The sequence below is a fragment of the Mandrillus leucophaeus genome, unplaced genomic scaffold, assembly GCF_000951045.1.
Source record: "Mandrillus leucophaeus isolate KB7577 unplaced genomic scaffold, Mleu.le_1.0 Scaffold334, whole genome shotgun sequence".
In the NCBI taxonomy this organism is placed as follows: Eukaryota; Metazoa; Chordata; class Mammalia; order Primates; family Cercopithecidae; genus Mandrillus; species Mandrillus leucophaeus.
In genome coordinates, this window is record NW_012103521.1 from 2,457,542 (window position 1) to 2,471,644 (window position 14,103).

At 35.2% G+C, this 14,103-nt stretch overlaps 1 protein-coding gene across 1 annotated transcript in view; it reads right to left on the reverse strand.

The window, feature by feature from the left end:
• TMTC2 (transmembrane and tetratricopeptide repeat containing 2) overlaps positions 1-14,103 on the reverse strand; it is a 489,459-nt gene that overhangs the window by 99,353 nt on the left and 376,003 nt on the right. Inside the window, exon 9 of the mRNA XM_011988660.1 lies at positions 5,914-5,995. Within this exon, the coding sequence (XP_011844050.1) occupies positions 5,914-5,995 (82 nt within the window). The remainder of the gene's footprint in view (positions 1-5,913; positions 5,996-14,103) is intronic.

Below are 14,103 nucleotides of genomic sequence, written 5' to 3' on the forward strand. Positions count from 1 at the left end.
TGTCTTCTCATGTCTCTTCTTCCCCTTTGACCTTCTTCTACCAAGTTATGAGGTAGCGAAAAGCCCTCACCAGAAGCAAAGGCAATGCCCTTGAATTTACTAGCCTGCAGACATAAATAAACCTCTTTTCTTTATCAATTACCCAGTCTCAGGTATTCCGTTATAGCAAAATGGACTAGGACACCATCCTAGAGAAAAACAGAGTATAATAATAACAACAGTAGAAAGTTCTGGATTTAAAAGTTGAAAGGGCTGGACTTTTCAAGTTCTTCCTCCACTAAACACATTGAACATTTCTGAAATAGGAAGTCACTTAAAAATTCTGAACTTCCATTTTCTCAGTCAAATGTAATTAGTATTCATTCCTACCTCACAGGGGTTGGATGATGAAGCAAAAAAGACTAGGACAAGAAAACATAAGACAGATGACAAAGTGCTTAATAAATGTATAATAGTAGCATTCTAAAACTGACAATAGAGGCAAATAACAATAATCTAGATAATTATAATTTAAAAAAATCTATACTTTTCTATGAGCTCACAAACAAGAATGATGGACTTTTAAAAACTAATTAAACTACTATTTTTACAATTTGTACCTCCTTCCCAGTTTGTAAGATCCTCTGGAGCTCGTCTTACTCTCTGCTGTGTCCCTGTATCTAGTATAGTGTTGGATTAATACTGAGCAGGAGGTTACAAGTAAGAGGTTTAGGACTCATCACTACACAGCTGAACCCTTGGAAATGAACTATGTCACCGTATCAATAACAAATATAATGGGACCATAGCTTTTTAGAAACTCACTGTTAATAGGAAGGCAGGAAAAGAAGAAACTGTCTGAGTTGTACATAAGAGTACTTTTTTTTCAATAGTATTACAATCTCCTCCCTTTTAACTTTTCAAACATCAGTCCTTAATATTTCATGAATTCCCCATGTGCCAGAATTTATATGCAGTAGGTACCTTGTAACAAAAGTTCATTGATTTAAATTGTTTCAAGCGACACCAAATTTACTACTATGCACCTACAGAAAAAATTCATAATGTATTCTATCTGAAACAATGGTTTTTCTAGTAATTTTTAAAGAGAGACTTCTCATCTTGATCTTCATTCTTTTGGAGGCCACAGGAGAATTCAAAGAATCCCTTGAATTACAGGCCCACATGAGACACCAAGGCACCAAATCCTCACCTTTGAGATTTATAAACTGAATTCAATAAAGACTTTATATTATTTGCCTCACTTGGACATGGGAATACTTGACAACATACAAATACACAGTGTTGTATTATTACTAATACCATAGTTTGAAACCTATTTTCTACACATTCCTTAAAATTTTGAAAAAGGAGCTGTAAGAAATTGGGTATATGTTACAAACGACAAGAAATCAGAGTATTAGAAAACATTTCTGGAGTCCATGTCAATCCTTCACTTTACAGATGAGAAATCTGAATCCCAGAGACTATAGGTACCACACAGCACAACCTTTAACCAACACACTGAACCAACTGAATAAACCTGCCTAGCTTTCTTTCTTGCAAGCCAATCGAAAAAAAAAAAAAAGACAATCTGCAATTCAATCCCTTCCCCCAAACAAAACTAGTGGATACAAAAATACAAGTAACTGATAGCATTTTAAAACACTGCCTTCTAATCACCACTGCAGCAAATATAAATCCTATCCTAATTCCTTCTGTCTAATCCCAACTAGATACATTTTCCAAATCACTTAGAAATTCACTAACAAGCAAATCAGAAGTACAAAATCACACAAGAGAGTGGATTTCCCATACAAAATTCACTCAAACTCTGGCATTTTCATTGGCATTTGCAAAAGCATTTTTAAAAGACTCAAAACACATATATTTCATTTAAACATTTATTTTTAAGCTGAGGAAGTGTTATTATTCATTCAATCTGTTGGCATAACAATCTAAGAATATATATAACCAGCAAGTTGGCAAGAAACTAATACGAGAATCATCGTATGTATTTCCTTAAACAAGAAATAAAATTCAAATAGAACATCCTTTCAGGCAATTTTGTAATCCGGATCCAATTCTAGAATGGAGAATATTCCTCACTGAGCTCAATACACATTGTACATTACTGTATAAACAGCAATATAGTAGATATATTGATGATACAAAAATGGAAAACACACCATCTCTACTCTTACGTTAAAATCTTCTAAAGGAAGTAAACATATAATTTCAGTATAAATATTTACATTCCCACAACTACTTCCAAGTCCAAACCACCATCATCTCTTGATGAAAACATTGCAACAACTATCTACAGAGTTTCCCTTGTTCTATTCTGACCTTTCTCTAGTCCTGTCTTCTCCACATGGGCCCTTCCAATACACTTACAATAAAATGCAAAACTCCTTAGCTCAGTCTGCAAGTCCCTATGGGCTCTACCTCTGATTCCTCTGTGGCCTCCTTTCCTCCCATTTTCCTACCTGGTTCAATGTGTTCCAGTCACATTAGCTTTTTTTTTTCTCTGCTGTGAACACAAGCTTAATATTGTCTTAAACCTTTTAACTTTCTCTTTCTTCTGTATGAACCTGGCTCTTTAATAGTTGGATTAACATAGAGATTTCAAATATCATATTCTCAAAAATGCTTTATCTGACTACCTTGTCTCAAGGAGTATCCAACTTCCTACTCATCACCTTCTAAAAGTGACATCATCCTGTTTATTTCCTATAGAGCATTACTTTCTTTCTGAACACAGAACAGTGAGGTTGCACATAGTAGATACACTGTATAAATAATAAAATTACTAAAAAACATTCTCATGAACTGTAAAATAAGTCATGACATATGAATTTGAGTCTAAAACTGTGCACAGCAGGGCCTATTGATTGAAAATATCTACCTACGTCTCTATTTGCCAATATTTTGGGGAAAAAAAAGGAAACAAAAAAATAAATAAAACCACAAAAACCCCAAACAAAACAGAATATATTTTATATATATATATACACTTTTTTTTTCTTTCTTTCTTTCTTTCTTTTTCTTTCTTTCTTTTTTTTTTTTTTTTTTTTTTTTTTGAGACAGAGTCTTGCTGTCTCACCCAGGCTGGAGTGCAGTGGTGTGATCTCAGCTCACTCAACTTCTGCCTCCCGGCTTCGAGTGATTCTCCTGCCTCAGCCTCCTGAGTAGCTAGGATTACAGGCATGCACCACCACGCCCAGCTAGTTTTTGCATTTTTAGTAGAGATGGGGTTTCTCCATGTTGGCCAGGCTGTTCTTGACTCCTGACCTAGTGATCTGCCCGCCTCAGCCTCCCAAAGTGCTGGGATTGCAGGAATGAGCCACCGTGCCTGAGCTCAGAATATATTTTATGGAAGAAAAAGCATGACAGTAGTCAAGGAATCCAAAAGTTACCTGTAATTAACTTGAGCAAGTCAATTTCATTTCTCTAGGTTTCAATCTACTTATTTGTTCAACAGACCGGTTATATTATATAATTTTAACAGAACTTTACAGTTCCAGTTCTAAAATTCAATCCTTTGAAATAGATTCCTCTAAATGAAAATCATTAAGATTCCCTTAAATTTTCATGGTTTATAATCTGAGCACAATGAGCAAAGAATATCATGCACTCAATTATGGCCTTCCTATCTGTTTGTAGATTATTTTGCCCTAACTATTACTCCTTGTTGGAACCTCATTTTGAGTTCTTTCTATTACCAATTCCAAAGTAGGAAAAAATATTGAAACTTACAAAATTTCATAAAATACCTAACATTATATTTCATAAAATTATATTGAATTATATAGTCATTCCTCCTTTAGAAAATAAAATACTCCTTATAATGTATGTGTGTCAAAAATACTTAATCCAAGGGTACTAAGAAGAATCAGTTTTTACACATGCATTTAAAGACATTTGCTATCACTGCTTTCTAAATACCGTATAAAATAAAAAGTTTGTAGGCTGGGCGCGGTGGCTCATGCCTCTAACCCCAGAATTTTGGGAGGCCAAGGCAGGTGGATCACCAGAGGTCAGGAGTTTTAAGACTAGCCTGGCCAACATGGTGAAACCCCATCTCTACTAAAAATACAAAAAAAAAAAAAAAAAAAAAATTAGCTGGGCATGGTGGCGGGTGTCTGTAATACCAGCTACTCAGGAGGCTGAGGCAGGAGAATCGCTTGAACCTAGGAGGTGGAGGTTGCAGTGAGCCGAGATAGCACCATTGCACTCCAGCCTGGGCAACAAGAGTGAAATTCCATCTCAAAAAATTAAAAAAAAAAAAAAAAGTTTGTAGAATTTCCTGTTCAACTAAATCCAAAAATTTCTCATGGGAGAAATACCCACTACTATCACAACTGGAAAAAATATTTTAGGAGCGTGATGTCATGTAAAGCTCACAATAATTTTTTTTATAAGATAGAGGATGGATATAACCAGATTAATAAGGGGGACAACATTTAAAATTAATAAAATAGTGAAATTGCAATTCAAATGGAGCAATGATACGGTTTGAAGAAACTGATTGTGAAAAACCTATCTATAATATAGTCTATAATATTATAGGAAACAAGTTTAGAAGATGCAGTAGTACAATTATTATGAGGCAAATGAAATGCAGGCAGTAGATAGTGAAAAAAAAAAACAAAAAAACAAACTTCCATTTTATAACGTGCAATGACAGGCAGCCCTTTTAGCACTCAGGGAAAATCACCATGGAACTATTTTCACGTACAGTTGAGGTACCCAAAAATACTAGACATAAGAAAATCCTGAAGTACTTCATATAGGAAAACCTATAAAAATAAAAATAAATTCTGTAGCAAACTTAAATTAGTTGACTACTATTTTAACATGGCATTACAACTGCGTTGTGAAACAAAATCAGGAGTTGTACCATCCTGCATTAATGCTGGAAAGATAATGCACTGCAACCCTAGGTTTGTAAACACAGACACACAATAACATAAATTAAAAAATGAATTTGTGGTTGTTCGAGTATCTCCATTATTTTATTATTTCCATTCTTCTACACTTGCAGCCTGTCACTGATTTATTTTTACTAGCTAGAAGCTAGGAGACGGAATTATTCTACTAGTATATTAGCTTTATTTCCTTATATTTAATTTCTGTCCACTTTTAAGTTTACTACTTGATAGTTACTAATACATCAAAGCCAACAGTGATTAAAAAAAACACTTTTTCCCCCCAAGGGATCAGCTAAAGTAAATGCATTTTGGCTCCCTAAAAGAAATTCCAACTGCAAATCTGGCAGAAATAAGCACATCTTACACAATATCAAACCAGCTATATACTTCGCCTCACTAAACACATGACTCACTACTAATGACAAAGTAGAGTGTGACAGAGTTGTTATGTAACCTCATTCTAGACTGATTAAGGCCAAGGCTCAACGAAATGAGACAGCCATCCTTTGCACCCTCTACAGCTTATCCTCGGCCTCAATATTTGGGATTTACAGGCTGGTGTACATCCATATCTTCCAAAAAGTAAGATTTTTGAGGTCAAAATGTAAACTTCTAAAACTTCAAAATGACATGCTCAGTGAGGAATACATTATCATTTAGAATGAAGAGAAGCAAATGTTTTATTATAAACTATGCATAAGGCAAGGAGCTAGATGCTTTCCTGATGAGATCTCATTTAAACTCCACACTGAACTTGAAAAAAACAACTGTGCAATGCCATCCCTGTTAAAATCCTATTAAAATTACTAAAGGAAAATATAACACACAGCCCCTTTAATAGGACTGATTTGAATGAGAAGGTAGGAATATAGCATGAGGCTAAATCTGCAATAACAAAGTCCATCTCCTCTTAAGATGTTCTTTACCAGCAAAACCTAGATTTCGTATCAACATTAATAGTAAATGTGGGGGACGTGGAAAAAAGCTATCAACCACTCACCATAATGCATGTAACAGTTTCCTTTGGTGGGATCCAGCTCAATAGCCTTCAAGAAGAGCTTTTCAGCCTCACTCTTACGACCCTTGAAAAACAAAGAAAATGGATGATTCAGCAACAGATCATGAGGGATTCTTCACTGCCTGCGCCTAACTGAAGCAGCCAAATGTCTACTTGGTAATCATCATAGGAAAGAAAAAAAACAAACAAACAACATTTTGTTTTTATCTAAATGAGGATGATCAAGGGAAAAGTGTTGAGAGAGAACACTGAGGTCTGAGTCCTAGAAGGCATGAAGAATATATAACAGAAGATAAGAATGGCCTACCAAAAACATCAGGCCAGGAAAGCAAGAGACAAGGTGAAAAAAAAAAAAAAAAAAAAAAAGGTTTCATGGAAACCAGAAAGACAAGACAGTTTTAAAGAAACATTATTGTCATTTTCTATTTTATTTTCTCCCTTTGTTTCCTCTTCATTCCTTCTTTTTCTTCGTACAGTGCGGCCACTTTAAATTTTGAGAAGATTTTGTCATCCTTTATGAAGAAAAGAAGTCACAATTTGGTGAATCTCAAGCAGCTACTCTTTATCCTCGCTGCCCTCATTCAGGACTAAAATTCTGCTAATCCAGGATTTAATCTAAAGCTAGGTCACCTTCTTTGTTGTAGTTTTAAGTAAATATTACCATCATATGCACAAGAAAAAGCAAAAAATGTGAAAATGTTTACATACAACAAATTGACTTTTCATTAAAGACTACTACAGGGGAAACAGATTCTAAAAGTATACTTTCTTCACCTAGTTATCGCCTCTGAACCACAGTTACCTCCACTGTAACACAGAGGGATGGCACAAGACAGGAGAACAACGCTAAGAAGCACTTTCCTGGAACAGTTCTATCTTGTTTGGCATGGTTGGGATGAAGATGTACAGTGACTGTGAAGGGTAGTAAGGCACTGGGTGGTGCCCAAAGCCACAGACCACGGTAAAGACAAATGACCTCATCTGCCTGTTCCTAATTTATATACTCTCTACCTACATAAACTTGAGGCAATGTTTTTTTCTTACTTTGCATATATTTTTAAAACTGTTAGAGGTATATAATTAACCTAATATGCTACGTTAGGGGTGTCTAATCTTTTGGCTTTCCTCGGCCACATTGGACGAAGAAGAATTGTACCCACATAAAGTACGCTAACACTAATGATAGCTGATCAGTTTTTTTTTTTAAAGGTTCATGCATAACTCTCATAAAGTTTTAAGAAAGTTTATGAATTTGTGTTGGGCTGTGTTCAAAGCTGTCCTGGGCTGCATGCTGCCTGCAGGCTGCGGGTTGGACAAGTTGTGCTACATGCTAGGCAGCTTTGACTCTTTTTTCCATACTCCCTCTCCTTTTGTTCATTCCCTCCTTTAAAAAATAAACTTACTGTTGCTATGTCCTTCATTAACTCATTATTCTAGTAGCTAGGACATAGCCTACTGTCTCTAACACCTATAGCTAGTGATAAGCAAAGGGTCAGACAACTGACTTCCTCATTTTTTCTATCAATTCAGTAATGCTACTCTATTCAGTAACTCCTCCTTAAATCGGAAATCTTGTCAAATACCAATAATTAAAATTTTTAAATTCCCTGCAATGTTTCCCCCAATATTTTAACTTCAAAGGAAAGCACAGACAGAATGTTTCCTATACGTACACTTTCATAAAGTTACAAATAAGAAGAATTAGCAAGCATCTTACCAATTAAGTTTCCCTAAATGATTTAGTAACTGTAACAAATCAGGCAGCCAAATGTATAGACTAGGAGCACAGATTCTAGTGAAGCAGAACAGCTCCCATACTTGTTTAACTATGTGACCCTTGGAAAATTATTTCATCTCGTAACTGTAATTTATTTAATACAAAAAAAAAAAGAAAGAAAAATAGAGGACAGGCAGAGCATGCGATTTTTAGGGTAATGCAACTATTTCATCTGATACTATAATGGTAGGTACATGCCATTAAGCAGTTGTCCAAATTCATAGAATACTCAACACAAAGAGTGAACTGCAATATCAACTGTAGACTGTAATTCACTCATCAACTGTAACAAATCTACCACACCAAAGTAAGTTGATCATAATAAGGGAAACTGTATATCTGGGGTTGTTGGAAGGTGAGGAGGTTTATGGGAACACTCTGTACTTTCTGCTCAATTTTTAATAACCTAAAACTACTCTAAAATAGTCTTAATTTTTTAAAAGGATAATAATAAAACCTATCTCCTAGGATTTCTGATTTATCTGATATGACACATGCAAATTAACTATTATACTACCTACGTATATGTTTGTAATAAATGTTAACTGCTACTTTATATGTATACACACACACATATATTTGATAGTATGCAAAAAATGCAGAGTTATAAATGACAAATAATGTATTTAGTTTTATATATAGCCCCCAAAACACAAGGTCATCTGACAAAATCATCACTGGAAAGCAATATACAAAGAACTTGCAAAAAATGATACTTTAAGAAAAAAGATGTAAAACGAAAGCTATCATCAGTAAAGCACTGTCTATACAAATGTCATATGCAAAGATTTAAAAAGGAAGCTTCCACTTAAGTTTTAAGAACAGAAAAGAAGGAACTGGCTCTTTTATCAATGCCACAGCAAACAGGGTAGTAAAAATCTCTCTGTATAGTCCATTGGCAAAACAATATTATGAGATTTTTAAAACATGCAGCAAAACTCAGAGGACAGTACCCTCTTGTTGCTCAGTAGATCAAATGTTTAAATGCAATGAGTCTCATGCTTTCCTAGATGCAAAATAAACACATTGAAGGCCAGAACATTCTTTCTAGGGGGAGACATTGTACCATCACACAAAAATCCATCTTTCTGATTTGACTACTATTTATTTAGCCAAGTGCCAAATGATAAAGAGGAAAAGACAGTTCTCAGGAGAGTACAGTAAGCCCTCACTTAATGTGGTCAATCCGTTCTTGGAAATAGCAACTTCAAGTGAAATGACATATGATGAAATCACTTTTTTTTTTCCTCATCAGCATTATAACAAAACAACATCAAATAAAACAATGCTATTTCAAGGACCTGCTGTTCATCCTTTTGCTTTATTAAAGTTGCAGTGTCCAAGAATATATCAACTACGTTAAGTGAGGACTTGCTGTATATAAAATTAAAAGCCAACCAGGGATAAAGGTTGCTGGTTTGTAGGAGGGAAGCATGAGGAAGAAGAGGTAATATTATGTTTAATCAAATTTACTATTTCAACTGTTACTGTTCTAGATGGCTGGCAGTTAAAGTGAGGAAAAGTCATTTCTCACCAAACTTTTCCTTGTGTCTTTTAGATTATGTCAGCATTCTGCACAAACAAGCATTACTCCTCATTTTGTTTACTGGCTGACATGTCTGAACACAAGTACTGGTTCGGAAATGAAGAAAAAGGGACTGTATTGAGTATTAAAGACAACCAATATTTATTAAACTCACGGAAAAAAAAAAAAAAAAAAACAAAACCCACCATCCCAATTAGGAAAGTGCCTGGTCAGGTCCACTCTGATTGGCATCAATAAAACATAGAAATGTAAGAGAAATATTCAGGAAAGTTTGTTTAGCCTAATCTGTATCATGGGATCAGTATTAAGCTAACTCATTTTGTTTTCTTAACTCAACTGGATGCCACTACTACTGTTTAGCTCAGGTGCCTGGCTGAGTGGATGTACAAGGCAAGCAGCATTTCTCCCAATGACTTATCAATGGTTTATCTAACTACAAAATACACAATATAAAAACACACACATATTGTCATACACACACACACAGTCCTTCAATTATTTCTAAAACTTCCCTTAAAGCAGGGAGGAATATTAAATGTAAGAGATAATTAGACTATTATGGCTTCAGCTTAAATTGTTTTATTTTTAAAGACTAAATTATACTCAGACATTTGTCCCTTATCTTTAGTGACAAATTATTTATTACATCAATTAACAACTCTGTAGTGTGTCTTGAAAACCACAACTCAGAAATATTTTACCAAATGACACCTGAAGGCACCAAGCCCTTTCATTGTTGCATTGCATTATGAATATGACTTTGAGTGTTTATGTAAATACGTATTTTTTATATATTTAAATATGTAAATTTTAGTATTTCAATTTATAATAGGAAATATGTGTATTTTGGTCTTCATCCCCAATTCCTGGTACAGAATTTCTAACATCCTTGTAATTTCTTGAGCTATAGGGGTGCTAGGAGAATCTTTTGCTCTAATATTTGGTCTTTTACCCTAGTTTCCTGATACACAGCTTCTAATTCTTCGAAATTTTCTAGGGAATAGAGGTGTCTTTTGTTCTTATGAGGCAAATCTTGATAGGCTCCTGGATGGGGGCTGGTCACCAGGAAGATCAAGCCATGATTAGAAACTTGGAATTTTCAGCTCCACCCTTCCCACTATTCTCTGGGAAGAGGAGAAGGGATGGAGGCTGAGTTAATAATTTATTAGGCCTGCATGAAGAAGCCTCCATAAATATCCCTGAATTACAGGATTTGGAAAGCTTCTGTACTGATGAATAAGAACATGTCTATACCCCAGTAGGGTGGCACACCTCAATTCCACCAGGACAGAAGTTCCTATGCTAAGGATGTTTGCAAACCTCCCCCTGTGTATCTCTTTATCTGGCTGTTCAATCGTCTCCTTTAAAATATCCTTTGTGATAATTTGGCAATAGTAAGTCATCTGTTTTCCTGGGATCTGTGAGTCACACTAGCAAACTGGACCCGGGAAGAGGGTCATGGGAACCTCCAATTTGTAGTCGTGTTGTATAGAAGTTGTGGGTAACCTGGAAACCTACAACTTGGATTGGCACCTAAAGTGGGGCAGCAGTTTTGTGAGACTGAGTCCTTAACTGTGAGGTCTGCACTAACTCTGGTTAGTGTCAGAATTTAATAGCAGGGCATCCTGTTGGTGTCTGCTGGACAACGGCTTGGTTTGTGGTAACTCTAATGATTGGTTTGTGGGGAATTCTTGCACTGACACTTGTGTTAGAAGTGTTCTAAGTTGAGAGCACAATAGGAAAAAACAGTTTTTTTCTACTATACATAAATATGAATATATAATACAGTTATATGGTAAATATATAATACATTTATATGTAAATATATATAATACATTTATGTATAAATATATGTATATATACACTTTTTTCCCCAAATGTAATTAGTGCATTAATCTTGTTCTACAAACTAACACAAATCTTTACCTTTTCTTCTATAGCCATCCAAGTATTCTGTAAATACAATAACCAGTCAACATATAAACAGGCTACTATGATTTCTTTTCTTTTTCTTTTTTTATTTTTTCAATGAGACAGAGTCCCAAGAGTCTCACTCTGTCACCCAGGCTGGAGTGCAGTGGTGTGATCTCAGTTTACTGCAACCTCTGTCTCCTGGGTTCAAGCCATTCTCACGTCCCGGCCTCTGGAGAAGCTGGGACTACAGCGTGCACCACCACACCCAGTTAATTTTTGTATTTTAAAGTAGACATGGGTTTTCACCATGTTGGCCAGGCTAGTCTTGAACTCCTGGTCTCAAGTGATCCAGCTGCCTTGGTCTCCCAAAGTGGGATTAGAGGTATGAGCCACCATGCATGGCCCTATTTTATTTATATAACTTAATAGCTTATAGTTCCTACTCAGTTATTGATGTTCACATGTTAGTAGTAAATTACAGAGCTGTGAACAAAGTAGGAACTTCTCCATTTCATATCTGGAAAATGTCATATCAGCTAAGGTTTCTAAAATGATAAAAATAGTTCTTCCAAACTAGCTCACATTCTCAAACAAATATTTATATCTTAGCTGGTGATTACCTGTACCTTCAGCATCAGTAGGAATACCAACTAGAACAAAATCAAGAACAAACCAGAGAACTTCATTTCAGTGGCCCTACTCTTTATTTAGAGGCTGCTTCAAGTCTGGGGAAGGAACAGTCTCTTAAGTAGTGTGTTCCAGCAGCCACTTCCATATGTCTGGTGTTTACTCTTTGGGAATTTCTTAAAATTATGAGTGTCTGTTATTTTTCACAACCAATGCAAATCATATTTTCATTTCACTTTCAAATGTTATCTCTATACGAATAACAAATATGAAAGGGAAGCAGCTGAAAAAACAGGTCCAAAAACTTATGTGCAGTTTGAAAAATATGTTTAACAATGCATCATAGTTAAATGAGTGTAAAAATTTGTGATGACCATAATTTACAAATAAAAGGAACATTATTTGATAGTTTAAAAAATGCTTTTAAAAATTTTATTGATACAAGTATGTGTACATATTTATGTATTACATGTGACATTCTGTTACATGTGATATTCCGTATAATGACCAAGTCAGAGTGTGTTGAGGTGGGGTGTCCATCACCTTGAGTATAAATATTTATGATTTCTATATGCTGAAAACATTTCAAATCCTCTCTTCTAGCAGTCTGAACATACAATACATTGGTGTTAAGTACAATCACCATATTCTGCTATAGAACATTACAACTTTTTTCTTCTATCTAATGTTTGTGCCCATTAACCAACCTTCTTTATCTCTCCCTCTCACTACCACACACACACCCTTCCCAACTTCTTGTATCTGAGTCTTTTTAAGCATCACAGTATTTTTATGTGATACGTTTTCAGGATAAAAAAGTGTTTCTTCCTCAAACAAAAAAAGAAACCATGAAAAAAAACCCTAACAGTTCAACTTATTCTTACAAACCAAGATGATTTATATAAAACCATTTAAGTGTAATGGCCTCTCCCCAATGTTATATACTATGAGTCAGAGCTAACCTTAATTAGAGGCAAAGTAAAGGGACAGGGCAGTGGTAACTTTCATGATTAGTTTATCTGCATATTACAAAATATTTCCCCATCAAATTGTCAGATACCCAAAATGTGACCATGAGTTTCATTTTCTTAGGGCTAGATTAGTACATCTTCTGGAAAGCTTTTAAAATATAATAAATATTATATAAACATCATAAATAGAAATTACAGAATAAAGCTACCTGATACAGCAATGATCTGGCTGAACAGTTAACTGATATTAATGTTTGTCCTCCCTTAATTATCATTCAAGTCCCACTTTTCATAAATGTCTGGTCTTCTGTGCCTTCTTTTCCTAAACATCCTAAAGTAGAGGCTGGCTGAAAGATACTTATAGTGTCATAGGACCTAAGCTGATTGAAAAATTATATCAAGTGACACCAAGGGCAGCTAGAGGTCAAAGTGAATGCTGCACACTGTTCAAGGACAACATCCAGATTCAGCGAGGAGACCTCACAAGGGAGGAATGATTTCCTTGGTATGCCCAGAACAAGGCTGGACTCCTGAGCAAATCTTCCCTGAAGCCCATCCCCAGTGCCACTGCAGAGCCATCAGGCTTTAAGGTGGTGGTAGCTCAGATCAGATGGCCAGGACAGCCTCTTTCCCAGCTTTGTGAGCACCATTATGCCTCCCACATTTAGGTTAACCCCTGGGAAAGGAGGAGGTCACAAAACTGGCTGAAATTAAATGGCTGACCAAGTGGGAATAAAAGACTGCAGCAGACTGAGCTTTACTCCAAGATAAAGAAGTGGATCATCACACTCAGCTGCCTTTCTGGCCTGGGAGCCAGATACGTTACATGAGCAAAGGGCACATGTGAATAGTTTGCAAATACCAAAAAATAATGGTCAGAATTTCTAAAGAAACATGTATTTGGTTTACCTAAAATGTAAACTGATACAAGGAGATGTTATTCATCTATCAAAAAATTTCGCAAATAAAGAGAGAATTCAATATTCCTGAGGGTTCATAAAAACAGGTGTTCCTATGACACATTGTTAAAATACAGTAATATGTAACAAAACCATCCTGGGGGAAATTTGACACATATGAAAAGCATTAAATCACAGACACACTAGCCAACTGATTCTATTTCTATGCATTTGTTCTAAGAAAATACCTGTAAATACAAAGAAGTTGTTATTCATTTTTATTATAATACTGTTTATACAAACTCAATGTCCACCAGCATGAACTTGATTAACCAAAAATCATTTCAATGAAATACAAAGTTTCTATTAAAATGATTGTGTAGAAAATTATTTAAACCACAAAAGTTCTTCAAGATCCAGTGCTAAATGAAATAAGCA